The sequence below is a fragment of the Chrysemys picta genome, chromosome 20, assembly GCF_011386835.1.
Source record: "Chrysemys picta bellii isolate R12L10 chromosome 20, ASM1138683v2, whole genome shotgun sequence".
NCBI lineage: Eukaryota > Metazoa > Chordata > Testudines > Emydidae > Chrysemys > Chrysemys picta.
This window is the reverse complement of record NC_088810.1, coordinates 17,697,718-17,711,488: the sequence shown is the minus strand read 5'-3', so window position 1 is coordinate 17,711,488 and position 13,771 is coordinate 17,697,718. Positions and strand designations below refer to the sequence as shown.

Below are 13,771 nucleotides of genomic sequence, written 5' to 3'. Positions count from 1 at the left end.
GGATTCAGAGATCTAAACAGAGGCAGACACGCAGCTGCAGGCTATGAAAAAGCTTATCAGATGCATTTGGAATTTACTCAAGTAGTTTGGGTTTTGTTTAACTAATTCCATGCTTTTTTTTTTTAAATTAAAAAAAAAATGAATGAATGAGATTATGTGCTTGTGATCCCCAAAACCAGGGAAATCTGTAGCATTGGCAGTGATGCTCCTCAGAATTAAAGGGACACCATCAATTTAAGATTAGTCTCCAAATTTAGGGTTAGCAGGGGGTTTTTTTTGTTTGTTTTTTTTGTTTTTTTGTTTTTTTTAAAGTGGCATTATTATTTATACAGCACCAGAAGGCATCTCATGTGCGCTGCAGTATTAAGATGCCAACACCTCTGTCCTCACTTAAATCAGGATGTCTTCAAGTAGACAACTTTACAGATAAGAGCTCAGGGTGGGGTTACAACAGAGCAGTGATGTTTTATTACCTCCACAATTTCCTTTTTTTTTTTTTTTTAAATATACATACATAAAAATTCACACACATGGTTTTTCAGTTATTTGGAGAAGGCTTTCAGACGGTTAGAAGGGAGAAATAGGATTTATTTGCAAAGAAGTGTTGCCGATTCTTGCAATTTGAATCATGAGTCTTGTGATAATTGTTGTTAAAAAAGCCCCTGGTCCTGTAGTCAGGAGGTTACATGAGAATCTATCACTTCTAGCCCTTGTGGTTGCAGAGAAAAGCTTGAGAATATGACCCCCAATGGCAAAACAAAAACAAAATACACCGCACACACCACAGAAGGCAAATCAACAGAACCCAACAGTGCAGCCTACTGGGTAGGTCACTGGACTGGGATGCAGGAGGCTTCGTTCTATTCCTGGCTCTGCCACTGATTTGCTGGGTGACTCAGGCAAGTCACTACCCATCTGCGTGCCTCAGTTTCCCTGTCTGTATAATGATACCTCCTTTGCAAAGCACTTTGAAATCTAAGTTTTGAGTTCTGTTTATTTGCCTCCTGATTTCATTTCATGTTTTTTTAAAAACACATTCATGGGACTACTCATAACAGTAAAAAGTTTAGTTTGTGTGTAGGTGTTTATAGGATCAGGGCCTTGAGTGCTTTTGAAAAACCACACATGGATTTCCAACCAAATCCAACCAAACAGCTATCCAAGGGGCATGAGAACCAGAAAGTGAAAGTACCTAAAAACAAAAGTGAAACAGATCAGCCTATGTAAACATACACACATGGAGCAGTAGTGATGACAGGTCAATATTCTTAAAATTCTTTCAACCCATCTGACATCCTATAATTCCTGAGTGACAGGTAGGGATTTATTGAGAAGAGAGTCTTTTTGTCTTCATAGTTAACACATTACATCTGGGCAACTTCTGCTTTGCTCCTGCTGGCTTAAAAATAACCAAGCCACGATTTTCAAAAGCAATGAGTCACTTTGGGGAACCGAACTCAAAGCGTTTTAAAAGGGGTTTGAATTTCAGAGCGTCTCAAGTACCTGCCATAGCCACAATGGAGCTATGACAGTTGACACCAGCTGAGGATCTGGCCCAAGGTGTTTCAGGTTGGGCGCCCAAAAACAGAAGCATCAAAAAAAAAAAAAAAAAAAAAATCACCAGTCATTTGGGGAGGGAGAGGAAAAGGGGGAAATCTACACTCAAAAATAGATAGCTCAGACGAAACTCTCCACTGATGTGAATAATTAACCTGAAGCAGTTGAGACTTGATTGTCCAGCACTTCAAATCACAGAGCGAGGGAAGCGAAGCGGGAGGGAAAATGCATGGATTAACAACGTTTGGTTAACTGGGTGCTCACAAAACGCCCCCATCTTGCAATCTGACCTCTCCACACAAATCCCAGCCCAAAAGTGTGGTTCCACACGAGTGCAAGGAACCACCCTGCTCAAACCAGACCAAAAGATCAGGCCAAAGCACTAGCAAGAGACAGAAGTGGTAATGATACTGCATCCTACATTTGCTTCAGACTAAAGTAGTGTTTTCTGCCACAAAGAGCTTTCAAACTATTTCTGCAAAGTGCCAGGTGCTGCATGTGCCCCCACAAGATTCTGCTCACTCAGCCAAGTTGTTATATTTTTTTTAAAGAGGGAATATTTATAATTCCAGTTATGATGACAAAAAGGAAAGAGTAAATCAAGTACCATTTTCCACTGAGAGCCCTGCAAGATTTGCTGTATAAATAATGCTCCTTGGAATTAATCCATCTAGATGGGAATGGAGAGGAGGGTTGTTTTGGGATGAACTTGGAATCAGAAAACTGTTGCTTTTAAAGTGTTTTGGTTTGCTCAGTGCCAGGGTTGTCAGCTGGAGCCACCACGAACAAGGCCAAAGATTCAGGTTCCCCAGTAAATATAAACTAGAACTAGGATGACCCTGGTTAAAACAAGATTAGAGGCGAGACCTTTATCTCAAAAGTAGAAACATACCCCCTTTAACACAGCTATCAACATGCCTCCTTTGGCCAGAAATTCACTGACTTATTTCTGTACAGAATAGACTAACTTTAAAAGGTGCCCAAGAATTACTATAGCATCAAGCAGGTTACACATTCTACCTTATAGACTAACAGATGTATTGGAGCATAAGCTTTCATGGGTGAATGCCCACTTCGTCTGACGAAGTGGGTATTCACCCATGAAAGCTTATGCTCCAATACATCTGTTAGTCTATAAGGTGCCACAGGATTCTTTGTTGCTTTTTACAGATCCAGACTAACATGGCTACCCCTCTGATACTTGACATTCTAACTTAAGGTCCTTATCTGGCCCCCATTATTGTAGTATCTGAGCCCCTCACAATCTTTACCCTATTTATCCTCCCAAACCCTCTGTGAGGAAGGATCACCCCCATTTTACAGTTGGGGACCCTCAGGCACAGATGAACTAAGGCCCAGATGCTCAAATGTATTTAGGCTTTTAACTTCCATTGATTTCCTAAGTGACGTGCCCAAGGTTACAAAGGAAGTCTGCGGCAGGGCAGGGAATTAAACCGATCTCCCCAATCATAGATTAGTGTCCTGACCACGGGGCCATCCTTCCTTTCAAGTTATTCCTAGATTGTTACATTATTCTGCTGATCTTGTGCCATAAGGAAAGTTATTGCAGATTCTGACTGTCCTGTTTCGTACAGAGTCAACAAGGGTTCTGACACCCTGGGCTCCTGTCCCCCTTTCCTCCCTCCCCCCCCAAAATATGGTAATTGAGAACCTGTATTGCTGAATCAATGAACATTACAAACAGAGACTTTCGTTCTGTTTAAGAGAGAGCCCAGAGATCCAGCTATCTTACTTTGGAAGGCAGCCTCAGATTCTGTATAATGAAACCTATTTTACTGAATGCTAGAATGTACTCACAGACGAAGCATGGGGCTGGGAGCCAGGAATTTCCCTGGCGTCCAACTTGCTGTGTGGTCTTTCCTGAGCCACATAAAACTGGGGTTTTCAGAGTACCCTAGGGGAGTTAGGAGCCCAGCTGCTATTAAATTTGCATTTTTCCATCCCCTTAAGCCCCATTAAAAGTTCACGCCCTCTCTGATTCAATCCCCCCAAAACACAGGGTGTCTGAAGATGAACATTTATCCAGAACTTAATGCGTGATATGGAATCTTTTCCACAGACTACAATCCGCTTTGACTCAGACTCGTTAACTGGCAAGTCACATTACGGCTCCTGGAATTCAGAAAGCGGGAAGTCAGCAGCCCAGGAGCTTAAAAAACATAAAAAGACTCGGCAGAGATATGTGCTGTTTAACATCTGAAGAGTCAAAACAAGATAAACTCTGGTAATTGAGGCCTTGGAAAACATGCTCCCTGCCAACCTTCCCAGTGACATTAAGCGTTCTGCAGAACCGTGTGCTTTGGAAAGGTCTCAAACTCACCACAGCAACAAGATTGAGGGCAGGGCTGGTGCCTCTCCCCTCCTCCCCTCCCCCCCAAAAAACTGGAAGCAAATGAATAAAAGCCTTATAAACGTAGAAAGCACGTGCCCCAAATGTAGGGAGTATGGGGGGGAAGAGACCATAGACTACTTGGAAAATAATTATAGCGCACAAACTGCATCGTCCAAACTCCATAAGGCACTACCCATCAAGCGGGGGCGGAGAGAGGGGGTAAGATACTTTAACAGCGGGATAACAGCCGCTCCTCCAACTTACTTTCTGTGCATGATCCACCCAGCCCGTTGCACTCCCTCATTTTAAGGGGAGCGAGAAAGGCCTCGCACACCCCGCCGGCCCACGTCACCTCGCCAGAGTCCCAGCTTTTGCCTCGCAAACGGGAGAGCCGATGGACCCCCCCCCCCCTCCTCGTTGGCAAACAAACTTCGCAACCCCCCCCCCCCAAGCGAAGAGCAGGGCGTGGAAAGGATCCCGAGGAATGGGGTGGGAGGGGGAGGTAACGCTTTCGTCCACCGTTTCAAGCCCAGGCGCCAGCCAAGGCAATCGGCAGCGAGGGACCGACTGCAAAACGACCCCCCTTCCCCACCCCCACGAATCAGTGTCTTGGGAACGCTTCAGGTGGGCGGCCACGGGCTGAAACGCACCAAAGCCCGTTTGAAGCCATTAGTCCTGGCGGGGGGGGCGGGGGGGGGCTGCAGAAACCACCCCTCCCTTTTTGTTAAATTACTTCCACACACAAAAGACAGGGAGAAATCGAGAACTCCCCAACCCCCGCCCCCATATCCAAGGGGGGATATCCAAAGGGGGGGCTCCCCAACCCCCCATATCCCGGGGGGGGGCTCCCCAACCCCCCCATATCCAAGGGGGGATATCCAAAGGGGGGGCTCCCCAACCCCCCCATGTCCCAGGGGGGGCTCCCCAACCCCCCGCCCATCCCAGGGGGGGGCTCCCCAACCCCCCATATCCCAGGGGGGGGCTCCCCAACCCCCCCTTGCACACGCCCCCTAGCGGGGGCCGTTGTTTTCCTCCCCCTGGCTGGGGCGGGGAGAAGCCGCCTGGCGAAACCCCACCCTGCAGCCAACTCTCGTCAAACGCCGCAAGTCGCTTCCCCTCAGGCGCCGCTGCCAAGCGCCCCGCCTCGCCTCGCGGCGCCGGGGCCGGGGGCGGCGGGTCCCCCTCACCTGTGGAAGAGCGGGAGCGGGAGCGGGCTCCCTGCGGCCTCTCGGTCCCCTGCCAGGCGCCGGGCAACGCGCGCCCTGCCCAAGTGACGTGCCCGCCGCCGCCGCGCGAGAGGCTGGTCAAGCCCCAGCAGTCGACCGCGGAGAAACCGATCGGCCGCGCGAGGCCTCAGCCGCCGCCGCCGCCGCCGGGAGGAAAGGCGGGGCCGGCGGGCAGGGGCGGCTCCGGCCAGAGGCCACGCCCCCTCACTGCTGCCGCCGCGCGGCCGCTCCTCGGGGGGCGGGGCGGGGCGTGAGGGGGGCAGGCTGAGGCGGGAGAGATGTGGGGGGGGGATAAATTGGATAGATAAGGGGATCAATTGATAGATTGAGACAGGGATCGATTGATAAATCAATAGCGAGAGACAGGGATCAATAGAGACAGAGAAAGAGAGACGCGGATAGCCGGATAGATAGAGACGGGGATCAATAGATAGATCAATAGATACGGGATCAGTAGAGAGATGAGGTGTATAAGGATCAATAGATAGATACAGGGATCAATAGAGAGATGAGGTGTCTGAGGATCGATAGGTACATGTGGGGATCAATAGAGAGATGAGGTGTATGAGGATCGATAGATACATGTGGGGATCAATAGAGAGATGAGGTGTATGAGGATCGATAGATACATGTGGGGATCAATAGAGAGATGAGGTGTATGAGGATCTATAGATACATGTGGGGATCAATAGAGAGATGAGGTGTATGAGGATCGATAGATACATGTGGGGATCAATAGAGAGATGAGGTGTATGAGGATCGATAGATACATGTGGGGATCAATAGAGAGATGAGGTGTATGAGGATCGATAGATACATGTGGGGATCAATAGAGAGATGAGGTGTATGAGGATCGATAGATACATGTGGGGATCAATAGAGAGATGAGGTGTATGAGGATCGATTGATACATGTGGGGATCAATAGAGAGATGAAGTGTATGAGGATCGATAGATACAGGGATCAATAGAGAGATGAGGTGTATGAGGATCGATAGATACATGTGGGGATCAATAGAGAGATGAGGTGTATGAGGATCGATAGGTACATGTGGGGATCAATAGATGAGGTGTATGAGGATCGATAGATACATGTGGGGATCAATAGAGAGATGAGGTGTATGAGGATCGATAGATACATGTGGGGATCAATAGAGAGATGAGGTGTATGAGGATCGATAGGTACATGTGGGGATCAATAGATGAGGTGTATGAGGATCGATAGGTACATGTGGGGATCAATAGAGAGATGAGGTGTATGAGGATCGATAGATACATGTGGGGATCAATAGAGAGATGAGGTGTATGAGGATCGATAGGTACATGTGGGGATCAATAGAGAGATGAGGTGTATGAGGATCGATAGGTACATGTGGGGATCAATAGAGAGATGAGGTATCTGAGGATCGATAGATACATGTGGGGATCAATAGAGAGATGAGGTGTATGAGGATCGATAGGTACATGCGGGGATCAATAGAGAGATGAGGTGTATGAGGATCGATAGATACATGTGGCGATCAATAGAGAGATGGGGTGTATGAGGATCGACAGAGCCTGTTTCCTGAGTGCGATCAAACAACAGGTAGCTGTGACTGCTGGATTCCAGCATGTTCAAAGGGGCATCAGGAAGGCAGCAATGGGCCAGTTCACACCTCTGCACCCTCCTGAGCTACAGAGGGTTATGCAGAACCCCCTCCAAATATGCTGGCCCCCAGTGAGGGTGCAGCAGCTGGGGCTCCCCTCCACTCTTCCTGGCTGCCTGCCAATGGTCGATGTGCTGCTCAGAACCCATTGCATACCACCTTCCTTCCTCCCCAGAGCCACTCCAGCCCTACTGGCCCATCCCTGCCCCAAGGAGGAGGGCAGAGCTGGTAGCTGAGTTGCAGTGAGGTGCTCCCTGGAAGCCTCCTTGCGCCCCTCATTTATGTGCCCTCACTCCCCCTCTCTTCCCCAAACAACTAGGGAAATTCACTGCCCAAAAACTTTGTTATTGCAGCGTTAAGTCTGGCCGGCCTCGTGCCTTTCCAGAACGTTGAGGGGCCCCCTTACTTAAACCTCTGAAAACTAGGAAATACCGAGGTGCACACCAGCCCCTCCTTGCAACCTTCACTCTGCCGCTGGGGAAGTCCTGTCAGTAAGTCTGGCTGATGGGAAGGACTCTAAACCTCAGATGCCATGTCTGTGTCACCTGATGCATTCGCTTTTTAGAGACTGCTCCTTTGAGCTTCTTCTCTGGGGGTGCTGGTGCATTGCCTGGAGGAGACACACAGCTTGAGCATCTGACCGAAGTGATGCAAGAGTGGCAGGTGAGAGAGACCAAAAAGAGGAAGCGTGTAGTGGAAAGTCTCAGGGGCCCATCATAGCTTGAGAGTCAGCAGTCCCAGGCTCAGTGTACCAGGTGTCCAGTGGCAGTACAGAGAGCACCCAATGAGAATCTCTGTTATGGCTTTTGCAGTGCCAGTCAATAGGGAGGGGGAAATCTCTATGCTGCTTTCTTGGGGCTTGTCTACAGTGGCACAAAGCACAATGTGGTGCCATAGTTCCTGATGCTTGGGTGAGAACCCAGCTTGGCTTATTTTTTGGTGTATCAGAGGCTGGAGAAACACTGAGGCACATCATCTGTATTTGCAAACTCAAGAGAGCAATTGGACACGCCCTATGCCATGCTATAGCGGCAGGTCTTACAAACTCCGCCTGGAACCAGCTAAAATACATTCTTATGAACTCCTGCCAAGGCACAGAGTTCTCTTGTGAAACCTGGGTGTTGGTGTTAAACACAAAGGAGCTGACAGGTAGACAGCGCAATCCTGCCTGGTAGTGGAAAACGAAGAATCTTGCCTGGCTACAAGATTAAACCCGAGGTTGGCCAAATGAAAACCAGACATAGGAACCTCCTGTTATCAGGGGGAGAAGTAGTAGGTGCTCCCTGAAAAATGGCCCTTGAGTCTGGATTTAAGAGGCAACAGGGTGCTGGCAAGGGACACCAACCAAGAGCTTTTAATAGAGCTCTCGATGGCACTTGGCCAGGGTTTTGTGTCAGTAGCTATGGAGTGAATCCAAAGAGAAGTAGACAAACAGAGCGCCTTGTAACATGAGGACAGAAATGCTACTTCGGTCCTTGGTACTTCATGGTTCTGACCGTCACCAAGCTATGAGCTGCCAACTTCCTTTACCCAACATCACAAGAAGGAAGGAGAGTCCATTGCTTTGGGCATGCACACTGCGATGTTAGATGAAAACATCAATACTCTTGCTGGAAGGTTGTAGCATAACACGACTTTATTTCTTAAACTCCAGACCTTAACACACAAGAACCAAAAACAGAGAGAGACAAAGCAGGCTGCTCCCTAAGGCGGGGAGGCACACCTCACCCCACCTTGCTCTAGCATGACTCTTTGCAGACTGGCACTGACTGCTGTTGGGCCCATATCGCATGCTTCCCTACAGAGCCCCCTAGCCTGCCAGCAAAGCCAGGAAGGCCCCCGAGAATTTAAAGTGACAGTTTATAATTAACACAGTTGTCAATGCACCACAATTCACACCAGTTGCTGTCCTGCGAATGCTATCAACAGAATCAGATCCCTAGCTCTTTGTAGCCGTAGATCAAAAAGTACTTTAAGAAGAAGGTCAGTGTCATTGTCCCCATTTTACAGATGGAGAAACTAAGGTCACCAGCAGAGCTAGGAATTGAACTTGGGTCACCTAAGCCCCACTCCAATGTGCTGCAAGTCTAAGTCCTCTTCCTTTAGCCCCAAAAAGTGACCCCATGAAGTCACTGTCGGTGGCTGAAGGGGCCTCCCTCCACTCACCCAATAGATTGCAGAACCCGCCTGTGCAGCGCCGGCTCTTAGCGGATGTGTGGCACAGCCAACCGGCCGCCTGGGAGGCATCTAACTCACACAATGGCCACGGTGGCGAGTCAGGCAGGTTTCTGTCGAGCGGCAGGCCTGCTCAGACCAAATGGAGAAGTGTGTGCTGGAGGAGGGGGAGGGCGTATAACTGACTGGGCTTAATTCTGTGATTTGCAGGGACACCCAATTGGCGGCTGCAGGGAGTACCCCAGGGCCAGAAGACTGAGGGAACGGTTAACCTGCCATAAAAGAACCCCGGCAGCAAGTCTCAGAGCCGGGATCAACTGACTTGGGCTGGCACTACAGGGCTAGAAATAGCAGTGTAGACCAGGGGTAGGCAACCTATGGCACGTGTGCCGAAGGCGGCACGCGAGCTGATTTTCAGTGGCATTCACACTGCCCGGGTCCTGGCCACCGGTCCGGGGGGCTCTGCGTTTTAATTTCATTTTAAATGAAGCTTCTTAAACATTTTAAACACCTTATTTACTTTACATACAACACTAGTTTAGTTATATATTATAGACTTATAGAAAGAGACCTTCTAAAAACGTTAATATGTATGACTGGCCCGCGAAACCTTACATTAGAGTGAATAAACGAAGATTTGGCACAGCACTTCTGAAAGGTCGCCGACCCCTGGTGTAGACAGTCGGGCTGGAGCCCCAGGCGCTGAGACCCAGTGCGGACGGAGGGTCTCCAGCTCAAACACAAAGAGCTACACTGCTATTTTTAGCCCTCTAGTATAAGCCCAAGTCAGTTGACCCTGGTTCTGAGGTTTACTGCTAGGGGTCTTTTCTTTGCACTGTAGTTCTACCTTAGAGGGATGGAGGTTTCTGCCCCCTCCGGAGGGCGGGCGAAGCATCCCTGAGCCTCAGGGAGGGATGTGTCAAGTCATCCATAAAACAGCAACTAAAGAGTTAATGGGCGAGAGTGAATATCTGGCGTGTTAAACATGGGGGCATGGAGCCATGACACTCGGGGAGAAGGCAGGGAGGGAGAGTTGGTGCAGTGATCGGAGCACTAGCCAGAGGCCTGGGTTCAAGTATCTGCTCTGCCACAGGCTCCTTGTGTGACCCTGGGCCAGTCACTTTGCCTCCGTTTCCCCATCGGTACAATGGTGATAACTGCCCTGCCCTGCCTCACGTGGGTGGCGTAAGGATAAATACATTAAAGACTGTTACGTGCTTAGATACTAGGGTGGTGGGGGCCAGGTCAGAACCTAAGATAGTGAGGCATGACAGAGGTCAAACAAACCCCTCCCCGGAGAGGAAGAGTGGCCTAGTGGTTAGCCCACTAGCCTAGGACTTGGCAAACCTAAGTGCAATTCCTTACTCTACCCAGGCTCTTGGGCAAATGACTAGGGACCAAACCTTTGAGGATTAGGGCCTCAGTTCCCCCATCTGTAAATGGGATCCGTAATAGCTTTCCTGTTGCACAGGGTGTGTGTGAGGCGCTCAGATGCTCTGGTAATGGGAGGAGCCCCGTAAGTACCTTAAATACAGCTAGACGGTCAACCCAGAGTGCCCAGCTCCCCACAGTACTAGGGACCTGCTTTTCAGAAGAGTTCAATGCATGGGAAGCATCCTGGGTGCCAAGACTCTCACCAAATGTGAACCTTTTGGGTGCCGGGCTGGAAATTTGGGCCACTCATTCCACAGCAGCAAGTCTTAGAGTCCAGGTCAACTGATTCTGGGCTAAGGGGCTAAAAATAGCAATGTAGACGTTCCCGCTTGGGTTCTGAAACCCAGCAAGGGGGGGTGGCTCTCAGAGCCTGGGCTCCAGCTAGAGTGGGAACATCTACACTGCTTCTTTTAGTGCCGTAGCGTGAGTCCCGCAAGCCCGAGTCAGTTGACCCAGGCTCTGAGACTCGCTGCTCCAGGGTTTGGGTTTTTTGGGTTTTTTTTTTTTGCAATGTAGACGTACCGTGAGAGGCTAAACCAATACAATCCCAACACGCAGTGCTGGGCAGAGCCGTGATGCACAGCACTGGCTGTGGGTTGCCATGCCTAGGAATGCAGAAACACACCCTGGTGCAGATTCAGCCGGTACAGAACAAGAAATCCCATCCGCCTAGCAACCGCGATCCCTGTAAACATACCAGCCTGGTGCTCTGTTGTCTGCCCTGGCTCCCTGGGGAAGAGGCGGGGGAAAGGTCCCTGTCGTGATTTTCATAACCTTCCATCAGGTTAGCCCTGGCCGTCTCGCCCTCTGCAACCAGGGCCACCCACCATAGCCCCGGCACCATGACACCATCCAGGCCCGTGCAGAAGAATGCATGCCACCCACACCAGGACTGAACCAGGCGCTGCTGCAGTGTGATTCAAAGAGCCAAGCCTCTAGCCTGCAGGGCTGTAACAGGCTCATGTCCTCTGTGGATTGCCCCCCGGGGAGGAGGGAGCCATCACGCACACTGCCCAGTGCATGACAGAGGCGCAGAGAAGCAGAATGATCAGTGTCCCCAACTTGCATCGAGGGCTCTAACCATATGGGGTGTGATGGGAACTAGTGGGAAACACACGGCACGTAATCCCATCCTGCCCTAGCAGGACTGGCTTCTGTTCAGCCTGACTCACAGGGGCTTTCTGCCAGTGACACATGCTCCAGCAGGAAGAAAAGGTTTAATTCCTTCTCTGGGTAAGCAGAATCCTATGTGGTCACTGACTTGTTACAGTCCCATCAGCACCATTCTACAGATGGGGGACACTGAGGCACAGGGCAGGGATGGGACTTCCCTAAGGTTGCACAGGCAGTGCTGGGAATAGATCCCAGGAACCCTGACGCTCAGTCTCCTGTTCTAGGGACTAGACGCTGCTTTCCTCCCAGCAGTGGGAGTAGAACTGAGGTCTTCTGAGTCACAGTTCCTGGCTGTAAACACTAGACACCACTCCTCTCCCAGAACTGGGAAAGAGAACCCAGGAGTCCTTGTCCCCCCCTTCTCTAACCACCAAACCTCACTCCCCTCCCAGAACTGGGGATAGAACCCAGCAGTGCTGACTCCTTGCGTGCTCTTCTAACCACTTGACCCCACTCCCCTCCCAGAGCTGGGGACAGAACCCAGGCCTCCTGATGCCCAGACCCCTGTTCTAACCACTAGACCCTGCTTTCCTTGGCTGTCTCTTGAAGTGGCTATGCAAAGAGCTCAGCACTTCCCCGCTCCCATCCCTGTCTGCGTCTTTGGCGTAACCTCTTGCAGGGGTGGGGAACAGGGAGTGGGGCAGGACAAGCAGGACTTAGGGCCCCTGATCTCAGGGTGCTGTTGCAGTAAAACAGAAGCCCAGAATGCCGGGGCTTGTAGTCATTGCCAGGCCACTGACGTCTAGAGAAGCACCCCGCTAAACAGCACCCCCGAGATCGCAAACTCCAGCTGGCTCCTTCCACCACCCCTGGGCACAATGCCATTGCAGCTGGCAATTCAGTGGGTCCAGAGGACACCCGCCGCTCACTCCCCCCAGCTGGCAGGGAGCGGGAGGGCCGAGTTGCCAGGATCAGGGGATGTGACTCAGAGACACGCAGGGAGCAGGTTGAGTAAGCGGGGCCAATGTTTTGCGCAGTCACTTCTCTGGCCTGAATCACATTCCACTGAGCGTTTCCTCTGCGCGGCCTCAGCAGAGGTTGCGACATTCTTCCCCTCTCTCCCCTCGCCCTCCCATGGCCCCGATCCTGCAATGAACTCAGCGTGGGCGGAGCCTTTGCCCCATTTCGGCAGCTGTTCTGCTGCCAGTGACGTCACTGGGCAAACTTCCCAGGGTGGTCAAATGAGAGCGGGGTCAGGTCGCCCGCTGAGTCTCCCAGGGCCTGATTCAGGAAATGATCCCTATGCAGGCCAGCGCTCGCACGCCCGTGGGACGTACGCACATGCTCCAAGTTAGACATGGAAAATCAGAAAAATGTCTGGCTGGAAAGGGGACCCCTCCAGGGGTCATCTGGTCCAGCCCCCTGTGCTGAGGCCGGGCCAAGTAAACCTAGGCCATCCCTGATGGGTGTTTGTCCAACCTGTTCTTAAAAACCTCCTGTGACGGGGATTCCCTTGGGAGCCTGTTCCAGTGCTAAACGATCTTTACAGTTGGACCGTTTCCCCTAATCTCTAACCCAGGGGTAGGCAACCTATGGCACGCGTGCCGAAGGCGGCACACGAGCTGATTTTCACTGGCACTCACATTGCCTGGGTCCTGGCCACCAGTCTGGGGGGCTCTGCATGTTAATTTAATTTTAAATGAGGCTTCTTAAACATTTTAAAAACCTTATTTACTTTACATACAACAATAGTTTAGTTATATATTATAGACTTATAGAAAGAGACCTAAAAACGTTAATATGTATGACTGGCATGCGAAACCTTACATTAGAGTGAATAAATGAAGACTCGGCACACCACTTTTGAAAGGTTGCCGACTCCTGCTCTAACCTAAATCTCCCTTGCTGCAGATTAAGCTTGTTACGTCTTGTCCCACCTCCATTGGACACAGAGAAGAGTTCATGAGCCCAGGGCCGACCCTAGGGGGTGCGGGGCCTGGGACAATCCCACCCCCTTTGCCCCAGGCCCTGCCCCCTCCACCCCAGGCCCCGCCCCCACTCCAACCCTTCCCCCAAGTCCCTGCCCCGCCCCTGCTCCACTCCTGCCCCTCCTCTTTCCAGCTTCCACCTCCTTCCCCCAAGTGACGCCGGGAGCCAGCGGGGCAGGGTGGGTCACTGCTGCCGGTGCCAGGCCCCTCACTAATCCCCCTGGACCAGTCTGGCCCCTGCACCCTAACCCCCAAGAGCGCCGCCAGCTTTTCTGCCGCC

General features: G+C 50.9%; 1 protein-coding gene across 3 annotated transcripts in view; it reads right to left on the bottom strand.

The window, feature by feature from the left end:
* The window catches only part of CERS2 (ceramide synthase 2), a 48,955-nt gene extending 43,652 nt beyond the window's left edge, over positions 1-5,303 (bottom strand). Inside the window, exon 1 of one of the 3 annotated variants that reach the window (XM_005293693.5) lies at positions 5,098-5,303. Coding sequence is in view for 1 of the 3 variants with exons in the window: in XM_008170323.4 (XP_008168545.1) it covers positions 4,175-4,185 (11 nt within the window). In the remaining 2 variants the exon portion in view is untranslated. Of the gene's footprint in view, positions 1-4,174; positions 4,591-4,986; positions 5,057-5,097 lie in introns of those variants that run through there. The other 2 variants (XM_065573753.1, XM_008170323.4) reach the window with 2 other exon arrangements.
* Between the last annotated feature and the right edge of the window lie 8,468 nt (positions 5,304-13,771).